This window comes from Dendrobates tinctorius, unplaced genomic scaffold (genome assembly GCF_039654945.1).
Source record: "Dendrobates tinctorius isolate UK_male_01 unplaced genomic scaffold, ASM3965494v1 ptg000035l, whole genome shotgun sequence".
Lineage (NCBI taxonomy): Eukaryota > Metazoa > Chordata > Amphibia > Anura > Dendrobatidae > Dendrobates > Dendrobates tinctorius.
Window position 1 is genome coordinate 68,774,387 of NW_027361703.1, and position 21,512 is coordinate 68,795,898.

A 21,512-nucleotide genomic window follows, 5' to 3' on the forward strand; every position below is an offset into this window, starting at 1 on the left:
GGGCTGTAGTCTCAATTTTTTGACATTCACCATCCACCCCAGTTTCTGTAGGGTGACGGTCACTCGTCTCAACTGTACCGTACAGTGGTCTTCTGAGCTGCCCACTATTAGGAAATCGTCCAAATAGGGTATTATGATTGTGTCGTGAATTCGGAGGAAGGCTGTCATCTCCGCTACGACTTTGGTAAAAACTCTCGGGGCTATGGATATGCCAAATGGAAGGGCTCTGAATTGAAAATGCCTGAGAATGCCCTGGATATAGAGAGCCACTCAAATATTTTGGATAATCTGGGTGGATGAGGATGTGATAGTATGCATCCTTTAAATCGACTACAGCCATAAAACAATCGTGATGCAGCAGTTTTATGGCTGTAGCTACCGACTCCATCTTGAAGGTCTGATTTTTATATCCACTGATCGAGGCCTCTGAGGTTTATGATTGTTCTGAACGACTGTTCTGGGTTTTTTTTTTTTTTTTTTTTTATCAGGAAGAGGGGCGAGTAGAACACTGTTCTCTCCTGTTTGCTCAGGACTTTGGAAAGAACCTGCTTGTCTAGCATGCTCAGGATTTCTGATTCTAAGGCCAGCTGTTCTTCTATCGCCTTCCTGATAGGGGTAATGACAAATGCTGTTTTCAGCTGGCGTAAAAAAGGGATCTTCAGACTTTCTCTTACGATACTTAGGATCCAGGTATTGGAAGAGATGTCTTCCCAGGCCTGAGAAAAGAGTGCCAATCTCCCCCCTACCAGAATACTGGCGTCATAATGGGGATTTCTTTGAAGTGGAGGTGGCTCCACCAAACATAAATCCGGACTTTTTCCTTTTGTCTTCCCATCTCCTTCTATCAGCCGGAGGACGGCCCCTGTTGAATTTTCCTCTCCGAAAGGGCGGCCTCTTCTGATCTGCTGGAAACCTGGGGAAGCCTTTCTTTCTGTCACCTGCTTTCTCTAAGATGTCAGCTAGGTTTTTCCCAAATAAAAACCGAACATCGCATGGGAGAGAGCAGAGTTTAGCTTTAGACTGCAGATCTCCTGGACAGCCTTTAAGCTACAATGCGTGCCTGGCGGCGTTTGATAATCCTGCCGCCCTAGCTGTCAACCTCAGAGTCAGCACAGGTGTCCGCCAAAAAAGCTGCCACCCCATACAGAAGATACATATCTGCCAGTATTTTTTCTCTTGAGACTTTTGACGCTAGTCTCTCTTCTCATTGCTGCAGCCAAATCATTAGGGAACGCGCCATGCAGGTGCCAGCTATTGCAGGCTTCAAACCTGCTGCTGCTTCCCATGCATGTCTTAAGTAGGAATCCGCTTTTTTATCTAGCGGGTCCCTAAGTACCCCGAGTCTTCCAAGGGCAGAGCCGATTTCTTAGGATGACCTGGACACCGCTACGTCAATCTTTGGGAGTTTGTCCCATATTTCTGTGTCCTTATGCTCAAAGGGATACCTCCTCTTAGAGGAGGAGGGAAGAGCCCCTGACCTCTCGGGTTTCCTCCACTCTCTCGATGAGTGCCTGGACCTTTTCATTGACTGGAAAGGTCCGTTTCTTCCTCTCATAGTCCCCCAAACATGACATACTACATGGACTTAGCCGTTTTTTCCTCCTGTAGGCCCATCGTCACCCTGATGGCCTTGAGGAGAGCATCAGTGTCTTATACTGGGAAACACGGTTTGCCACCCGTGTCACTGAGTAGGATGGGTGTTCGGCCTGTGATAAGGCCGAGGAAGAGTAGGTAGAACTAGGGGGATTCTTCCTACTCTTTTTCCCTTTTTTTAACAATCCTTTAAGCGAGCCTTTCATCTCCGACCTAAGGTTGGTTGCGAAACTAGGCGCTTCTTCGGGTTCGCTGGATGCAGCCGGCGCAAAGGTCCTTTTGCCAGTCTCTTGCTAGGGGGCTTTTACATATGGCACAATCCCTATTGTTCTTCTTACTCCCTGCTTTCTTAGGTTTTCCCAGACTCGGAGGCTGTGTAGGAGCACGTGATCTGTGCTCTCTGGATCTTGAGGAGTCCCCCGACCTGCGGCTGGGGCAACTGCTTCTTGAACAGCTGCCATGCTTGTGAGCGGAGGGCTGCGAAAGAGGCAGACACAGTGGAGACGGTGATCGCTCCTGCTCTGACCCCATGGCTACCCGTACGCCATCCTTCTTTAAATATCCAACACCGGTCCTCGTGGGCATCTCCTATCCCCCCGCGACCGCCGGCCGACCGACGCTTCAGAAAAGCCGGCGTCACACCAGGCGCCATGTTGCCGTCGCCTAGCTGACGTCAGCCGGCGCGCTCCCATGATGCCCTGCGCCGCTGACGTCAGTGGCTGGAAGACACCTGGGGCTCTCCCTCGCTAGGCGCTCTGAGCGAAACCGCGGGCACGCACGAGGGGAGGGAGGCGCGGTGGAGCCTCCAGCTGTCAGGAGTCGCCGCCCGAGGGAACCTCCAGGGACTGCGCTTCCAGAGGCCTGATGGCCTGGGTACAGGTGAGCCCTGTTCTTCCAGCGCCGGGACGGGTCTGGGACCTTTCACATATGACAGGCACCGCCGCTGTCAGAGGGATTACTTTCCAGGACAGGAACCCAAATGAAGCGGGGGAGAGGTGCCGCCCCTTATATTTCAGTAGGTTCCTATCCTGGCGTGGCGGATCCCCTCTCTCAGGTGTGCTGTCATTGGTGAAGGGAAAAAACTAAATCTCCGAGCAAATCCAAGTACTCCGAGAACACTCGCTCATCACAAGCCAGTGCTACTACTGTTACCATATATTCAGCCTCATCAGATGTGGTGTTTAATTTTGAAAAGTATTTGGATGACATGGAACAGGCAGAGTGTTGCCACAGGGAAAAAAAATGATTACACTCGAACAGTAAGCAGATTGACCTTATTTCAGTTTAATTTTTCACTTGTTCTTAAAGATGTAGAAGAGTTCAACCAATCATCAAAACAAACTGTGCATGAAGCAATTCCTTTATACCCTGAAATTGTTAGAGATGTTGCCCATGTGGTTACTGCTTTGCCACCAACTCAAGTTAGCATAAAGGTTGTTTTCTAACCTTAGAATAATAAATTAGAGGTCATCTATGAAGGAGGATCTGATGGAGGCGATTTCTCAGAACAAGTTCATAGACTGCAAAATGTTATTCAGTACATTTGTGTAGAAAACTTTTCTCCCCCTTTTACTGCATAGTGTATTGCATTTTTTCAATTTATTCATTTATTCAAGTTTTTTGTGTTCTAAAGTTGTATACTAATAAATATATTTTATGTTCTATCTAAATAGCTTGATTATTGCATCACAATGGTTATTAAAAGCCTGATGCTACCATTTTACTACAGTAAATGTATCACTTAAACATGAAACATGTATAAAGGGAGTCAGAGTCGGGGTCAGAGAAATTGAAGAGTTTGAGGTTTGGCTTACAGAGTCCACAGTCCTGTGGATAACCCCTTTTATCGAACAAAAATGGTCACTGAAGAGTTCCAGTCAGGACTGCTGAGTTGGTAAGCCAAACCTCCGACTCAGACAACTCAATTTCCCTGACTTCTTAGTCCACAACTCAGACTCTGAAACCGCAGACCTGCCTCACTACTGAGCATGTACATAAAGTGCAGCACAGATTTATCTCAACTAAAAGCCAAGATCCTTAGCTTATGTACAGAACGTTTATAGGACACTTCATAACTTTCCCAAATTCATTCTTATGAAAAAATTACATCACATACTGCATTGAACTACTGTACCAATTTATTATAAATTTTAGGAGTCGGACCATTTTATACCGCCTACACCAAAATGGACAGACTCCACAGCGTTGGTTCCAGTAGGTTTGTGAGAGAGATCTATATTAATTATAAAGGTAAATATAAATTATTTTCTTTTTTTAATAGATGCAGAACTTAAGTCCCATTACAGGCAATATGATTGTAGAAATGCTTGAAACATAATAAAATTTTGCTTTATCTTTGAAAATAACAAACTAGAGAAAACACAACACTGCAACATTTTGGAATAGTCAGGAAAAAGTGCTGACAATGCATTTTAATGTACAGTTTAAGTGCTGCAGTTATGCATTAACGTTAATTTTTGTAAAATGTATGAAAGGACTAACCTGATAAAACGGACATAATTGTGGTTTATTAACATGAATTAAAATGCCCAACCAGTGCTCAAATATGACAGTATATTACAAAAATTAAATGTCATATACTGTACTACTTCCACAAGGATCATACAATAAAAAAAATATGTACAATGTTTTATCAAATGAGGTGGAAGCTTTAAGCCATGTACAATCAAATACAGTATTTACAAAACTTCTAAAGAAGTCAAGATGTTAAAACAGAACTATACATTAAATTACAATTGTGTAAATAAGAAGGGGCCAATGTAACATTGAAACTTGACTTATTTTTACACGCAAATAGCACAGGAGGAAAATAAAACAAAACGTGTTAGTGCTCTTACCTGTGTATCACATATAAAACTTACAATAGAAAACATTCACTAAATGAACTGACAAGTGACTTACATGTTGTGCAGTATTAGCCATACTGCATTATAACAGAACTGGAATGTTTCCTCAATCTAAAGACTCAAAATTGGCTTTCAAGCACAACTAGCGGACAATAGAAAAATAAAATTTAAAAAAAAAAAAAAAAAAAAAAAAAAAAGTGAAAGAAAAAGGAAAATAAAAGTGCACTGGTACTTGGATTTTTACAAATTTTCATATACAGGTTTTAAAAAGTACCTTTACAAGGTACATAGAAAATATACAGTTTTACACATTTTAAAAATGTTAAGGAGAACAAAACCAAATCTAATGCCAGCCTGAGCCATGATAATTGTTTTGGAAAGGTGGGACCTGCGGTCTGTGAATAGGTAACTGGCCAGGCACTGTGGAGGCTTGATGCAGCCCTTGTACCCCATGGGGTAGACTTACAGACCCAGGATGGGGGCAGAACCCTGCAGGTGATGCAATACTGTTTGGTCCTTGTGGCTGAACAAGAGGCCCCTGACTAGGAAGTGGATGGTGCTGTCCAGGTGCAGAAGACTGGTGTTGAGACACAGATCCCACTGTATTATGAACAGGAGCTTGAGTTGAATAAGATGCTACAGGAGCATGAGGCCCTGAAGGAAACATTGCAGGTCCTTGGTGAGTCTGTAAAAGTAATCCTTGTGATGCGGAGTGATGTCCTGAACCAACTAGGACATTAGCAGACTGAGGTGGAGGTGGTGGTGGGGGAGGAGGAGGAGGGGGAGCGTTATTTAAAACATGCTGGTGTTGCACCTGCATGCCTTGATGACCGGCTGCAACATGTTGCATGTGGGAATGATGGGAACTTGGGCCCGGTGGAGGAGGGGGAGGAGGTGGTAAATGGTGTCCACTGGTCTGTGAATGAATAATTGTTGCAGTAGCAACTGATACAGCATGAACTGGGCCTGAAACATGTGGCTGATGACATCCTGGTGGAGGTGGCGGTGGTGGAGGAGGAACACTTGATGGTGTACTCTGCAAGTGTACAGCAGAGTTCTGTGAAGGCAAATAATGTCCAGAATTTATATGGAGTCCTTGAACTGCTGGTTGCCCCGTGGTTGTTGCATGGCCCTGATTTGAACAGGATGTAAACACGGGCTGCTGGGGAATATTTCCTTTAATCTGACTATAATTTTGAAAAGTTGCAGATGGTTGCTGGTTTGGATAAAAGTTTGCTGTTGGAGGTGGAGGAGGGGGAGGTGGGGCTGAGCTGTTCACAGGCTGTTGATTAAATGGACTAAAAACAGTTGAACACTGTCCTGTCTGTGCCTGGGAAAACAACTGCCCACCTGCTGGCTGTGGATTAGAAGGCTGCAAGTTTTGAGACACTGGATAAAAGTTCACATGGTTTTCTCTTTGTGTTGTTGCCACCTGAAGAGAAGGAGGATGGAGAGGTCTGTATGGAGATCCTAACTGTTGTGAATGAGGCTTTGGTGAAGGGTAACCATGCTGCACAGGTGGGTGCGGTGTTGAGGACTTTGGAGGTTGTTCCAGATGAGGGGAAGAAGGACAATGTAGTTTTAAAGGTGTAGAAGGCAGCTTTTGTGAATGAGGTTGTGCAGTATGGGATTTTGAAAGTGATAACTGTTTCTGATGTGGCTCCAATTTAAGGGGGCTTGTATTTTCTGTCACTGGTGTATTTACAATAGTTTCTTGAGGAGCGTCGACCTTCAAAGGTGGTTTAGATCCTGAAGAGCAAGGCTAAAAGCAAACAAAGAAATTTAATTTATTTTTAGCATAAAAAAATTTCAAATTAAAACATTGATCATCTTGCACACAATGAAGTGGAAAAATTCAAATATTATTTCTAAGTATTACAGCATATTCACTCATGCACCTTTGCTGTGGAAACCTCTAGGTATGTGCATATGTCTAGCATTTGCAGCAGATTTTTCTGCTGCAAAAACCAGTGTTGGCAGAAAAAATACTTAGTAAGGCTAGTTTCACACTAGCATTACCAAGCGCAGCGCATGGCCGCCGCTAAGCTCAGCCCCCGGCTGCGCCCCCTCTGGTCAGCTCCTCCTCTGGGCGCATGAGGCTGCATGCGACCAGCGTACCCTATATTTAGCGTTGGGTACGCTGGCCGTGCGCTGCTGGTATGTTTTTTAGAGGCTAAGAGAAAGAGATTATACGGTGAGTACACAAAAATATCCTTTTTTGCACTGCGCCAAGCGCACAAAAATGCAACAGAGTGCGTTTGTGTGTGCAAAGGAGTAATCAAAGCAAAAGGTGGCTACTTGAAGAACCTAGAATATAAGACATATTTTCAGTTGTTTCACACTTTGTTAAATACATAATTCCACATGTGTTACTTCATAGTTTTGATGCCTACAGAGTGAATCTACAATTTTCAGTCATGAAAATAAAGATAACTCTTTGAATGAGAAGGTGTGTCAAAACTTTTGGTCTGTACTGTATGACAACCAAAAACCACTGGATTGTCAAAGACTTCCAATCAGGAGATGGGTAATATTTTATTAATTATTGGTTGCAAAAGAGATTTCCAATATGGCTTTTTATATATTTTGGTCCAGCATACGTGCACATAGATTTTATGAATTCTTAAATAATATCTTTTGCCATCAATAATTAATAAAATATTTATTACCCATCTCCTGTCTGGAATTCCTTGGAAATCCAGTGGTTTTTGGTTGTATGGTTAACTCACTGAAGGGTTGTTGTGGATACCCTACCGTATGAGTGGCTGTGGTGACCACAATAATGGGGGGGGGGGGGGAACAGTGTGAGGAATGATTACAGCTTAAAGAGGACAGCGTTGGGGGCAGATTGAGGGCTAAAGAGCTGAAAAGGGGCACAGAATGGATATGGAAAGATGACAGCGTGGAGTAGGGGCACAAATTGGGTAAGGATTTAGCATGGCGGGGAGGACAGCCAGTGTATAAGCCGTGCTTATATAGCTGATAATGGGAGACAGTGTGGAGACTGTATATCATAGGAGGCTTATTTAGGTCATAATATGAACAGATTTTTATGCAGAGGGCAATTTAATAACACTTATTTCAAAGGGCACTGTGTCAGGTTGTGCTTCAAAATATCAGAAGAGGGAGGTCTGCAGAAAACAACCGTGGATGTCGTCATCATGGCGTCTAGCCAAGATGGAGATGAAAATAAAGACAACTTCAAGATGTAATCAATAAGGTATCTGGATGTAAATATTTATTTGTGATGCCAATTCTCATCCGTACAGTGGTTCATGTATGGTCCACAGTCTGATGATGGCTGTTAATAACTCCCAGTACCTCCTTACCTTTGTTAAGGACATACTGGGAGCTTTAGGTTCATGTGATACAATTGTTTATGGAGCTGACTCGATATTACAATTGATTGTTGTACTGAGCTTGGTACTTGTATTCAAGTACTCTTGGTTCTGGTCAAGTATTAATTTTCTTCTGGTAGTTTGCACTGAAAGGTTTTGGTAACGTATTAATTTACTGAAGGTGGTTCTTGTGACAGTCAAGTAGTGATGGCGAGTATATTGATGCATGGTAACGTATTAATTTACTGAAGGTGGTTCTTGTGACAGTCAAGTAGTGATGGTGAGTATATTGATGCATTCATGTACTGATGCTAGATCTAATGATGCATTCATGTACTAATGGTGCTTCTGGTGACATTCATGTACTGATGGTGGTTCCGGTGATTTATTTATTGATGATGTTTCTGGTGCCATATTCACGCACTCTTGTGCTCAAATTATGTACTGATGATGATTTTGGCTTCGTATTAATGTACTGATGATGGTTCTGGTGATGATTATATCACCAGAATTATCTTCACTACATGAATACAGCACCAGAACCACCACTACATGAATATGTCACCAGAACCAGAATACATCACCAGATCTCCCCATCAGTTTTGTGCAAGCTGTATTTGTCTCATGACGAATGCAAAAATCACCACATGTCCCTTTATTTATAAAGGGGGGTCTGACGATTGATTCTGTATCTAACTTTTAAATTGCACTCCCTGTTATGTCACATCTCAAAAGTGCACTACCTTTTTTCCCTTTAGCTTTGATACCTTTTTCTCAAAAATAGTTAACAATTCTAGAGGAAGTGGTTATCAGAATTTGCTACTTAATCCATTGGAGGGTGAGGTACATTAGGGGTCTTTTTAGTTTAGGCTCTGAAATATTTCTTTGCTTTGGGGTGGGGCACTATTGGCTTCATCTGCCTATGGCACCAAAATACTTTTTCCTGGCCTTGAATGAATGTCAGTCATTAGCATAATAAAAATCTTACCAAGTTCTGTTTGGAAGGACTCCTGCAATTCTTCTGGCATGCATCAGAAGGAGACTGGGTCTCTTTAATAACTGCACATTCTCCGCTTTCTGTTTCACTATCTGACAAGGGAAAAATAAAACAGTCTTGCCAAATGGTAAGCAAACAGTAAATTGTGGGTATAGGGAACAAACACAGTGAGATCATGCACCGGTTACCCATTATTAGTTTATTTCTTGGGGGGGGGGGGAACCACTTCATATTTGTGTTACAGTTTTACCACTGCAAATCACTGAATTGTATCAGAGCTGTAACGGTATATCTGTTCCGATACAGTCTGCAACCAGTGTAAATGGTCATTATCTAAATAGCAAATGCAAAAATAGGGACAAATGGTAATGACAGGATTTTCTTGTGATAAGTTTCTTTTAAATCATAATATTTATTGATAAACCACTCCGCTACATTTTTACATGTTCCAAAACATAACTAGACAATAAAAAAGTGAATACAATTAATGAGCTATTCATACAACACAATTTGAAAAGTTGTATATTTTTTGTATGGACACCGTGAGTCAAGCCTCATTAAACTTGATGCCTAAATAACAGGATTTTTGGGTTGCTTACCGTAAAATCTGTTTCTCGGAGCCTTCATTGGGGGACACAGAGACCATGGGTGTATGCTGCTGCCTCTAGGAGGCTGACAGTAAGCACAAAAAAAGGTTAGCAGCTCCTCCGCAGTGTACACCCCACCGACCGGCAGGAAATTCCTCAGTTAGTGAGAAAGCAGTAGGAGAAGTAACAGAACAGATTGAAAACAGAACAAACAACTCAACTGTAAACAACCAACAATCATAAGAACAGGAGTTGTAGAACATGGGAGGGTGCTGTGTCCCCCAATGAAGGCTCCGAGAAACAGATTTTACGGTAAGCAACCCAAAAATCCTGTTTTCTCTTTCGCCTCATTGGGGGACACAGAGACCATGGGACGTCCCAAAGCAGTCCCTGGGGTGGGAAAAACAAGCTTCCATCAGTCCAGCGGACTCACTACCGCAGCCTGCAGGATCCTTCTACCTAGGCTGGCATCCGCCGAAGCGTAGGTGTGGACCTTGTAGAATTTCACAAACGTGTGAACCGATGACCAGGTTGCAGCTTTGCAAAGCTGCAGCGCGGAAGCTCTGTGACGTACCGCCCAGGAGACACCCACTGCCCGGGTAGAGTGCGCTCTAATTCCCGAAGGGGCCACTCGATGTTTGACCAGGTAGGCCTCCAAAATTGCCGATCTGAGCCAGCGAGCAATAGTAGCTTTGGAGGCCGGGTGACCTTTCCACGCACCATCTGGAATGATGAAGAGAGAGAATTTGTCTTCCACAAAGAAGTCGTCCTAGTTAGGTAGACCTTCATCGCCCTGACCAAGTCCAGCTTGTTCAAAGATCGCTCCCGAGGATGAGTTGGACTCGGACAAAAGGACGGGAGAACAATATCCTCATTGAGGTGGAAAGTGGACACCACCTTAGTAAGGAAAGAGGGCGGAGGCCGCAGAACTACCTTACCCTGGTGGAGTACTAAAAAAAGGGGAGCAGCAAGAGAGCCGCCAATTCCGACACGCGCCGGATGGAGGTGATGGCTACCAGAAAGGCTACTTTCCACAAAAGGAGAGAAAGGGAAACATCCCTGAAAGGTTCACAGGGAGGACCTTGCAGAACCTCGAGAACCAGATTAAGATCCCATGGATCTACGGGCGCTCGGTACGGAGGAGCCGTGTGAGCCACACCTTGAAGGAAGGTTTTAACCTGAGGACGGGATGCCAACGTCTTCTGAAATAAAATGGACAGCGCCGACACTTGACTCTTTAAAGAGCTGAGGGCACGACCCGCATCAGCCCCGCTTGAAGGAACGCCAGGACAGAAGGGAGCGAAAAACACATGGGCGGAATGTCATTGGTCTCGCACCAAGTGAAATAGGCTTTCCAAGTACGGTAATAAATTTTGGAAGATGATGGCTTCCTGGCTCGGATCATGGTATGAATAACTCGACCGGAAAATCCTGATCGATTCAAAACCTCGGTCTCAACAGCCACGCTGTTAAATTGAGCATCCGAGAATTGGGGTGGCAAATCGGACCTTGAGACAGCAGATCTGCTCTGTCTGGAAGCTTCCAGGGGGCGTCCGCGAGAAGGTTGACGATGTCCGCGAACCAAGACCTTCTGGGCCAATTTGGGGCGATGAGGATGACTGGAATTCCTTCCGCCTTGATTTTCTTCAACAGCCTGGGAAGAAGAGGCAGGGGAGGGAACAGGTAGGGGAGCTCGAACTGCGACCAAGGAATGGTAAGAGCGTTGGCGCCCACTGCGAGAGGATCTCGAGCCCTGCATACAAACTCTGGGACTTTCCTGTTGAGGCGAGAAGCTAGCAGATCTACGTCCGGGGATCCCCAACGACGGCAAAGCTGGAGAAATACCTCCGGATGTAGGGACTACTCTCCCGCCGCGAGACCCTCGCGACTGAGAAAATCGGCGGCCCAGTTGTCCACACCGGGAATGTGCACCGCGGATATTGCCGGGACTGAAACCTCTGCCCAATGAAGAATCTTGGACCCTTCTGCCAGGGCTGAGACACTCCGTGTCCTCCCCTGGCGGTTGACATATGCCACCGCTGTGGCATTGTCTGTCTGAATCCGGACAGGCAGGCCCCTAAGAAGTGTCTCCCAGTGAACGGGAGACAGATAAATCGCTCATATCTCGAGGACGTTGATCGGCAAAAAATCTTTTCTTGTGGTAGAAAAACCCTCGATCGACGAGTGTCAAACAATAGACCCAGAAACACAAGACGTTGTGTCGGAACAAGGCAGGACTTTTTTGTTGATGAGCCACCCGAAATTGGACAGGGTGTCGAGGACGATGGTAAGACTTTGGCGAGCTTGATGAAAGGATGGAGCTTTGATCAGAATGTCGTCAAGGTACGGAAAAAGAACGAGACGTCGGATTCTCAAAAAGGCCATCAACGCCGCCATGATCTTTGTAAATACTCTGGGTGCGGTGGAGAGACCGAACGGCAGAGCACAAACTGGTAATGTTCCTGGCGAATCGCGAAACGCAGGAATTTCTGATGGCCGGAGAATATGGGAACATGCAGATAGGTATCTTGAATGTCTATTGAACGCATGAACTGCGTCTCCATGGAAGCGATTACCGACCGAAGAGACTCCATTCGGAAATGACGCAGTCAGACTCTTGTTGAGTAACTTGAGGTCCAAGATGGCGCGAACTGTACCGCCTTTTTTCGGCACCACAAACAGGTTTGAATAAAACCCTGTGAAACGTTCTGATTCGGGAACGGGCACAATCACTCCGGAACTGAGGAGAGAGGCGATGGACACAAAGAACCCCGGAACTAAGGCAGGGTCTTTTGGAGGTCGGGACTCAAGGAAACGATCCCGGGGACGAGAAACAAACTATCTTGAATCCTGAAGATACAACTTCCCTGACCCAAGCGTCCTCTACTGAAGCTAGCCAGACGTCCTTGAAGAAAAGGAGTCGACCAGCTAGCCAGACGTCCTTGAAGAAAAGGAGTCGACCTCCCAATTGGGAGGGACCCTCGGGAGTTCGTTGATAGTCATGCTGATGTGGACCGTCCAGATCTAGACCTGGAGGGTCTGCCCTGGGAGGAGTGAGATCGCCAGGAGGGAGTGGGTCTGAAGGACACCTTCTTTCTATCCTGGCGTGTTTGCGGTCTTTTTGGTTAGAGAAGTTCTCTGTCATATTGAAACGGCGGAAAGCTCGAAAGGGCCGAAACTGACGCCTTAGCGGGGGTCTGTGAGGCTTGGACTGAGGGAGGAGGGAACTCGTGCCTCCAGTGGTGTCCTTAATAATCTGGTCCAGCTGGGATCCAAAGAGACACGCTCCCTGAAAAGGCAGATTGGTAAGAGACTTTTTAGAAGACAAGTCCGCCTGCCAAGCCTTAAGCCAAATTGTACGTCGGATTGCCACTACGTTGCTTGACGCCCGAACAGCGAACGATGTGGCATCCAAGGAAGCAGAAAGTAGATAATCCCCTGCATGGGAAATCTGGTTGGCCAGATCGGCCAATTGCTCCGGTTGTGCCTTATCTAGGATGCCCTTACGGAGATCCTCTGCCCAAGTGGCTATGGCCTTCGCTACCCAAGATGAAGCGAAGGCTGGGCTTAGCACTGCTGCAGCCGCTTCAAATGTTGACTTTGCAAAGATTCTATAATTCTATCATTAGAATCCTTTAGTGACGCCACACCTGAAATCGGGAGGACCGTGTTGTTAGAAAGTCTGGACACGGGTGCGTCTACCGAGGGGGAAGCGGACCAGTTGTCGGTGAGCTCTTTGGCAAACGGGTACAGCACGCCGAGGCGCTTCCCTCTTTGAAAGCGCCTGGTCGGATTTTCTCTTTCCCTGGTAAGGATCTTGCCAAACTCAGAGTGAGGCGAAGACCCTGGAAGGTATTTCTGCCCGTCTGAACGAAGCCTCCTGTTCTGAGGATTCCGCAGGCGAGTCTGAGATTTCGAAGGTGTGATTAATTGCAGCAATGAGGTTCTGTACCGTAACCTTCATGTCCGCATCCTGGTCCGAATCCAGCTCTAAGATCTCTTCGGATGACACATCCGATAACGCCTCAACTGACTTGGGAGAGCGACTGCTGGGAAGAACTATGTGGGGATGTGAGGCCAGGAGAGAATCCCGGCCAGAGATCCTGTCTGGGCCTTTTGCGGCTTTTGCTGGCTGGCTCAGATGGAGCTTCATGTGACCTGCTGGACCCTGCAGAAGTGTCCAGGGGAAACTTATCAAGGACGGCTAGCAGAGACTGAGACACCCTAGTGAGGTCTGCCACAGATTGTGAAAGAGATGAGGCCCAACCAGGAATGGGGGGGGGTTCGCTTTCACGCGGCGCAATAGATGGTTCCTGGACGGGGTCATGCTGAATGGGATTGCTGCAGTCCAGGCAGAGGGGAGTAGGCTGACCTGAGGGAAGTTTGCGATTGCAAGAGGCGCATGCAAAGAACTGGACTAGAGAGCCCGTGGGGGCCGGCGGACGGCCACGCTCAGCCTTAGAGTTAGGCATAATGAATGAAGAAAAGAAAGACCCTGAAGAAATGCCGGAAGGTTGGGGGACAGAAAGGCAGAGGAGGGTGTCAGTCTGCAGTTGCAGAACTACTCACGGTCCGGTGTCCCCAAAGCGATGTACCAGGCTCATGAAATTGCAGGGCACCAGCAGGGGGTAGCTGACGTCAGTTTGTCTCCGGCTGACAGGCTGCAAAGATGGCGGCAGCCTGAGGTGAAGGGAAAAAGCGCGGTTCAGGATGAATCATAGAATCGTAGAGTTGGAAGGGACCTCCTGGGCCATCTGGTCCAACCCCCTGCTCAAAGCAGGATTCGCTAAATCATCCCAAGAATGACAAGAAAGGCGGAGCTAGCAGCCTGAACCAAGGGAAACCGCCCCCCCTACCCAGCCACAAGAGAGGCGGTGGGAGGGTCTAGGAACGGGAGGGAGCGCAGCCGGCCTATGTGAGTGAACGGGGGGCGTGGCCGCGACGGGCGCAAAGGCCCAAAATGAAGCCGGGAACTAAATTTGAGACGGCGGCCGCCTGTCAGCACGGGGCTGCGCGGAAGTCCCGCAATACTGCCGCGGCCACCCACAAAGAAGGCCCGCCCGGGGCTTAGATGAAATGTGGCGACCGTCGGAAGGCGCGGGCAGCGTATAGAACCTGTGGCGCTGCCCTGGCGCCGCGCCATGCTCCATAAAGGTACCTTCTTTATCCAACGCTGTCTGTAATCTTTCCTGCGTCCGCGCCTCGTCCGACCGACAGGCTCTGGTGGGCGAGTGGGTGGGAGGCGGAGGGCAAGGACCATCCGTTGCTGGCACGCACCTGTGCCGAGCTTGTGGTCCGCACGGAGAGCTATGAGGATTCGGGGTGGCAGTACACGCCGTACTCATAGCCTCTTTGTGGGAGTACAGTTGTGACTTCTCACACTGTATCCCTCCGGAAACCTGAAAAGGAACGACGCACATCGAGGTAGATAAGGGTCTAATGAAAGACCCGTGTGTCCACCTCCTACTGACACTAAGCTAAACTGAGGAATTTCCTGCCCGTCGGTGGGGTGTACACTGCGGAGGAGGAGCTAACTTTTTGTGCATAGTGTCAGCCTCCAAGTGGCAGCAGCATACACCCATGGTCTCTGTGTCCCCCAATGAGGCGAAGGAGAAAACAGTATTTTCTATTTTTAGACAAAGAAAAACAACTAATCCTCCCCCCCCCCCCCCCATTAGTACGTATGTTAATATTCTTTTTTGATTCCCTGGTAGTAAAAGGTTCCTCATGTGTGCCAAGGAAACAGAAGCAATTTTAAGGCTATGTTCCCACGTTGTAAAAATAGTAAAAGATAGAATGTTAAAAATAATTAAGAAAAAATAGATATATACTTACCCTCTGTTGGCCCCCGGAGCGAGACAGCTATGTCATCAGGTTATTCGCGCAATGCATCCCTGGGAATGGAAGTTGCTAGCGGGCCGGGAGGACTCCGGGGACCGACAGAGGGCAAGTATATCCCTATTTTTTTTTATTTCAATTCTATTTTTTACAGGAATATAGTACCCAGGGCATGGAGGAGAGTCTCCTCACCTCCAGACCCTGTGTACCATTCGCACATGAACCGCTCACTTTACGAATGGTGGGCATAGTCACATGCGTAAAGTGAGAGTTTCAATGCAATCCTATGGCGGTGGAATCGCCGCGATTCCGCAGATTTAACCCCTTTCCTACATTGAACGTAATATTCCGTCCATGTGACCTGGGCCCTAAGTCCCATGGATGGAATATTACGTTAAAGCGATCAGCGGCTCCCTCCGTGCTTCCCTGAGCCCCCCACAGCAGCGCAATGTGCAGTGCTGCTGCGGGGAGCTATTTCCCTGCAGGTCCCCGGATACAAGATGGCGACGGGGACCTTCGGGGGCCTGCAGGGAGCCGATTTCCTCAGTGCCTGCAAAGCGCAGGCATGAGGAAGTCTGTGTCTATGCCTGTGACAGATCGCTGATGTGACAGATCAGCGATCTGTCACAGGACAGTTATGTCCCCCCTGGGACAATGTAATAAAGTTAAAAAAAAAAAAAAAGTAAATTTTTTTTTTTTTTTTTCTTAAAAATAGCTAAATTAAAATAAACAAAATATTCCCTAATAAATTCATTTTTTGGAAATAAAAAAAAAACAATTAATAGAAGTACACATATTTGGTATCGCCGCGTCCGTAACGACCCGCCCTATAAAACTGTCCCATTAGTTAACCCCTTTAGCGAACCCCTTAAAAAATAAAAAACAAAGCAAAAAAAACAGGATTTTTTGGGTTGCTTACTGTAAAATCTGTTTTTCGTAGCCTTCATTGGGGGACACAGAGACCAAGCTAACACTATGCACAAAAAAAGGTTAGCTCCTCCTCCGCAGTGAACACCCCACCGACCGGCAGGGAATTCCTCAGTTAGCGAGAAAGCAGTAGTAGAAGTAACAGAATAGATTGAAAACAGAACAAACTCCTCAACTGTAACCAACCAAAATAAGAAAAGGAGTTGTAGAACATGGGAGGGTGGTGTGTCCCCCAATGAAGGCTACGAGAAACAGATTTTACGGTAAACAACCCAAAAAATCCTGTTTTCTCGTTCGCCTTATTGGGGGACACAGAGACCATGGGACGTCCCAAACCAGTCCCTGGGGAGGGAAAACAAACTTCCATCAGGCCAGCGGACTCCCCACCGCAGCCTGCAGAATCCTCCTACCTAGGCTGGCGTCTGCCGAAGCGTAGGTGTGGACTTTGTAGAATTTCACAAACGTGTGAACCGAAGACCAGGTTGCAGCTTTGCAAAGCTGCAGCACGGAAGCCCTGTGGCGTACCGCCCAGGAGGCACCCACTGCCCGGGTAGAGTGCACTCTGATCCCTGGAGGAGCCACTCGATGCTTAACTCGGTAGGCCTCCAAAATTGCCGATCTGATCCAGCGAGCAATAGTGGTCTTTGAAGCTGGGTGACCTTTCCGCGCCCCATCTGGAACGATGAAAAGAGACTGTCTTTCGCAAGGAAGTCGTCCTAGATAGACACTCATCGCCCTGACCAGATCCAGCTTGTTCAAGGACCGCTCCCGAGGATGAGTTGGACTCGGACAGAAGGACGGAAGAACAATAACCTCATTGAGGTGGAAAGAGGACACCACCTTAGGAAGGAAAGAGGGCGGAAGCCGCAGAACTACCTTATCCTGGTGGAGTACCAAAAAAGGGGAGTGGCAAGAAAGAGCCACCAATTCCGACACGCGCCAGATGGAAGTGATGGCCACCAGAAAGGCTACCTTCCAAGAAAGGAGAGAAAGGGAAACATCCCTGAGAGGTTTAAAAGGAGGACCTTGCAGAACCTCGAGAACCAGATTAAGATCCCATGGATCTACGGGCGCTCGGAATGGAGGAGCCGTGTGAGCCACGTCTTGAAGAAAGGTTTTGACCTGAGGACGGGAGGCCAACGTCTTCTGAAATAAAATGGACAGCGCAGAAACTTGACCCTTCAAAGAGCTGAGGGCAAGCCCCGCATCCAGCCCTGCCTGAAGAAACGCCAGAACCGAAGGGAGCGAAAAGCACATGGGCGCAATGTGATTGGCCTCGCACCAAGTGAAATAGGCCTTCCAGATACGGTAATAAATTTTGGAAGATGATGGCTTTCTGGCTCGGATCATGGTATGAATTACTCTATCGGAAAATCCTGCCCGTTTCACAACCTCGGTCTCAACAGCCACGCCGATAAATTGAGCGACCGAGAATTGGGGTGGCAAATCGGGCCTTGAGACAGCAGATCTGCCCTGTCTGGAAGCTTCCAGGGGGCATCCGCGAGAAGATTGACAATGTCCACGAACCAAGACCTTCTGGGCCAATGAGAATGACTGGGATTCCTTCTGCTTTGATCTTCTTCAACAGTTTGGGAAGAAGAGGCAGGGGAGGAAACAGGTAGGGGAGTTCGAACTGCGACCAAGGAATGGCCAGAGCCGGCGCCCACTGCCATAGGGTCTCGAGACCTAGATACAAACTGTGGGACGTTCCTGTTGAGGCGAGACGCCAGCAGGTCTACGTCCGGGGTTCCCCATCGACGGCAGAGCAGATGAAACACTTCCGGATGTAGGGACCACTCTCCCGCCGCGAGACCCTCGCGGCTGAGAAAATCGGCGGCCCAGTTGTCTACGCCGGGATTGTGTATCGCGGAAATTGTCGGCACGGAAACCTCTGCCCAATGAAGAATCTTGGACACTTCTGCTAGGGCTGAGACACTCCGTGTCCCTCCTTGGCGGTTGACATACAGTGCCTACAAGTAGTATTCAACCCCCTGCAGATTTAGCAGGTTTACACATTCGGAATTAACTTGGCATTGTGACATTTAGACTGTAGATCAGCCTGGAAGTGTGAAATGCACTGCAGCAAAAAAGAATGTTATTTTTTTGTTTAATTTTTTTTAAATTGTGAAAAGTTTATTCAGAGGGTCATTTATTATTCAACCCCTCAAACCACCAGAATTCTGTTTGGTTCCCCTAAAGTATTAAGAAGTATTTCAGGCACAAAGAACAATGAGCTTCACATGTTTGGATTAATTATCTCTTTTTCCAGCCTTTTCTGACTATTTAAGACCCTCCCCAAACTTGTGAACAGCACTCATACATGGTCAACATGGGAAAGACAAAGGAGCATTCCAAGGCCATCAGAGACAAGATCGTGGAGGGTCACAAGGCTGGCAAGGGGTACAAAACCCTTTCCAAGGAGTTGGGCCTACCTGTCTCCACTGTTGGGAGCATCATCCGGAAGTGGAAGGCTTATGGAACTACTGTTAGCCTTCCACGGCCTGGACAGCCTTTGAAAGTTTCCTCCCGTGCCGAGGCCAGGCTTGTCCGAAGAGTCAAGGCTAACCCAAGGACAACAAGGAAGGAGCTCCAGGAAGATCTCATGGCAGCGGGGACATTGGTTTCAGTCAATACCATAAGTAACGTACTCCACCACAATGGTCTCCGTTCCAGACGAGCCCGTAATGTACCTTTACTTTCAAAGCGTCATGTCAAGGCTCGTCTACAGTTTGCTCATGATCACTTGGAGGACTCTGAGACAGACTGGTTCAAGGTTCTCTGGTCTGATGAGGCCAAGATCGAGATCTTTTGTGCCAACCACACACGTGACGTTTGGAGACTGGACGGCACTGCATACGACCCCAAGAATACCTTCCCTACAGTCAAGCATGGTGGTGGCAGCATCATGCTGTGGGGCTGTTTCTCAGCCAAGGGGCATGGCCATCTGGTCCGCATCCATGGGAAGATGGATAGCACGGCCTACCTGGAGATTTTGGCCAAGAACCTCCGCTCCTCCATCAAGGATCTTAAGATGGGTCGTCATTTCATCTTCCAACAAGACAACGACCCAAAGCACACAGCCAAGAAAACCAAGGCCTGGTTCAAGAGGGAAAAAATCAAGGTGTTGCAGTGGCCTAGTCAGTCTCCTGACCTTAACCCAATTGAAAAGTTGTGGAAGGAGCTCAAGATTAAAGTCCACATGAGACACCCAAAGAACCTAGATAACTTGGAGAAGATCTGCATGGAGGAGTGGGCCAAGATAACTCCAGAGACCTGTGCCGGCCTGATCAGGTCTTATAAAAGACGATTATTAGCTGTAATTGCAAACAAGGGTTATTCCACAAAATATTAAACCTAGGGGTTGAATAATAATTGACCCACACTTTTATGTTTAAAATTTATTAAAATTTAACTGAGCAACATAACTTTTTGGTTTGTAAGATTTATGCATCTGTTAATAAATCCTGCTCTTGTGTGAAGTTTGAAGGCTCTAACTTATTTGCATCTTATCAAACCTGCTAAATCTGCAGGGGGTTGAATACTACTTGTAGGCACTGTATGCCACCGCTGTGGCATTGTCTGTCTGAATCCGGACAGGCAGGCCCCTGAGGAGCCTCTCCCAGTGAACGAGAGCCAGATGAATCGCTCGTATCTCTAGGACGTTGAGCGGCAGAGCTGATTCCTGAGACGACCATCGACCCTGAACAGTGTGATTGCGGAACACTGCCCCCCAGCCGAGGAAGCTGGCATCCGTTGTTACAATCTGCCAGTGAATGGGAAGAAATGACCGTCCCAAGGAGATGAGAGGTGACGTCAACCACCAGTTGAGTGATCGTTTGATCCGGCATGAAAGACGAACAGGAGGATCCAGGGACAGAGCCGACCTGTTCCATCTCGACAGGATGGCGTGGAGAGGTCTGGCGTGAAATTGGGCAAAGGGAACTGCCTCTATCGCCGCCACCATCTTTCCCAGGACCCTCATGGTTGTTTGGAGGGAAGGAAATCGTGTGATCTGCAGCGATTGAACATCCTGCTGCAGGGAAAGAATCTTCTCTTGTGGGAGAAAGACCTTTGACCGACGAGTGTCGAACAGTAGGCCCAGAAACACAAGACGTTGAGTAGGAACCAGACAGGACTTTTTCCTGTTGACGATCCACCCGAAATTGGAAAGGGTGTCTAGGATGATCGTCAAGACTTAGGCGAGCCTGTTGAAAAGAGGGAGCTTTGATCAGAATGTCGTCGAGGTACGGAAAAAGAACGAAACCTCTGATCCTCAACAAGGCCATCAATGCAGCCATGATCTTCACGAATACTCTGGGTGCGGTGGCGAGACCGAAGGGCAGCGCGACGAACTGGTAATGTTCCTGGCGAATCGCAAAACGCAGGAACTTCTGATGTCCGGAGAATATGGGAACATGTAGATAGGCATCTTGGATGTCTATTGAACACATGAATTCCTGCTCCTCCATGGAAGCGATTACCGAACGCACCGACTCCATCCGGAAGTGGCGGAGGCGGACTCTTGTTGAGTAGCTTGAGATCCAAGATGGGTCGGACCGCCCCGTCTTTTTTCGGCACCACAAATAGGTTCGAATAAAACCATGTGAAACGCTCTGCCTCGGGAACGGGCACAATCACCCCGGAACTGAGGAGAGAGGCGATGGCTGTAAAGAACCCCGGGATCAAAGCTGGATCTTTTGGAGGACGGGATTCGAAGAAACGATCTCACGGACGAGAAACAAACTCTATCTTGTATCCTGACGATACATCCTCCCTGACCCAAGCGTCCTCCACTGAGGCCAGCCAGACGTCCCTGAAGAAAAGGAGCCGACCTCCCAATTGGAAGGGACCCTCGGAAGTCCGACGATAGTCATGCTGATGTGGACCGTCCAGATCTGGATGGTCTGCCCTGGGAAGAGTGTGATCGCCAGGAGGGGGTGGGACTGAAGGAAACTTTTCCATCCTGGCGTGCCTGCGGTCTTTGTTGGTTGGAGGGGTTCTCCGCCGTATTGAAACGGCAGAAAGCCCGAAAGGGACGAAACTGATGCCTTAGTGGAGGTCTGCGAGGCTTCAACTGAGGGAGGAGGGAACGCGTGCCTCCGGTGGCGTCCTTAATAATCTGATCTAATTGGGATCCAAAGAAGCGCACTACCTGAAAAGGCAGATTAGTAAGACTTCTTCGAAGACAAGTCCGCCTGCCAGGCCTTGAGCCAAATCATACGTTGGATTGCCACTACCTTGCTTGACGCCTGAACTGCGCAGGATGCGGCATCCGAAGAAGCAAAAAGCAGATAAATCCCCTGTATGGGAGATCTGATTGGCGAGATCGGCCAATCGCTCTGGTTGTGCTTTATCTAGGATGCCC

At 47.5% G+C, this 21,512-nt stretch overlaps 1 protein-coding gene across 6 annotated transcripts in view; it reads right to left on the reverse strand.

The window, feature by feature from the left end:
* Window positions 1-3,988: 3,988 nt before the first annotated feature.
* The window catches only part of KMT2E (lysine methyltransferase 2E (inactive)), a 240,329-nt gene continuing 222,805 nt past the window's right edge, over window positions 3,989-21,512 (reverse strand). For all 6 annotated transcript variants that reach the window (XM_073573622.1, XM_073573625.1, XM_073573624.1 and 3 more), the window contains 2 exons: window positions 8,787-8,887; window positions 3,989-6,222 (listed from right to left, as the gene is read on the reverse strand). In XM_073573622.1, the coding sequence (XP_073429723.1) occupies window positions 4,804-6,222; window positions 8,787-8,887 (1,520 nt within the window). In that variant the 3' untranslated portion in view covers window positions 3,989-4,803. The remainder of the gene's footprint in view (window positions 6,223-8,786; window positions 8,888-21,512) is intronic.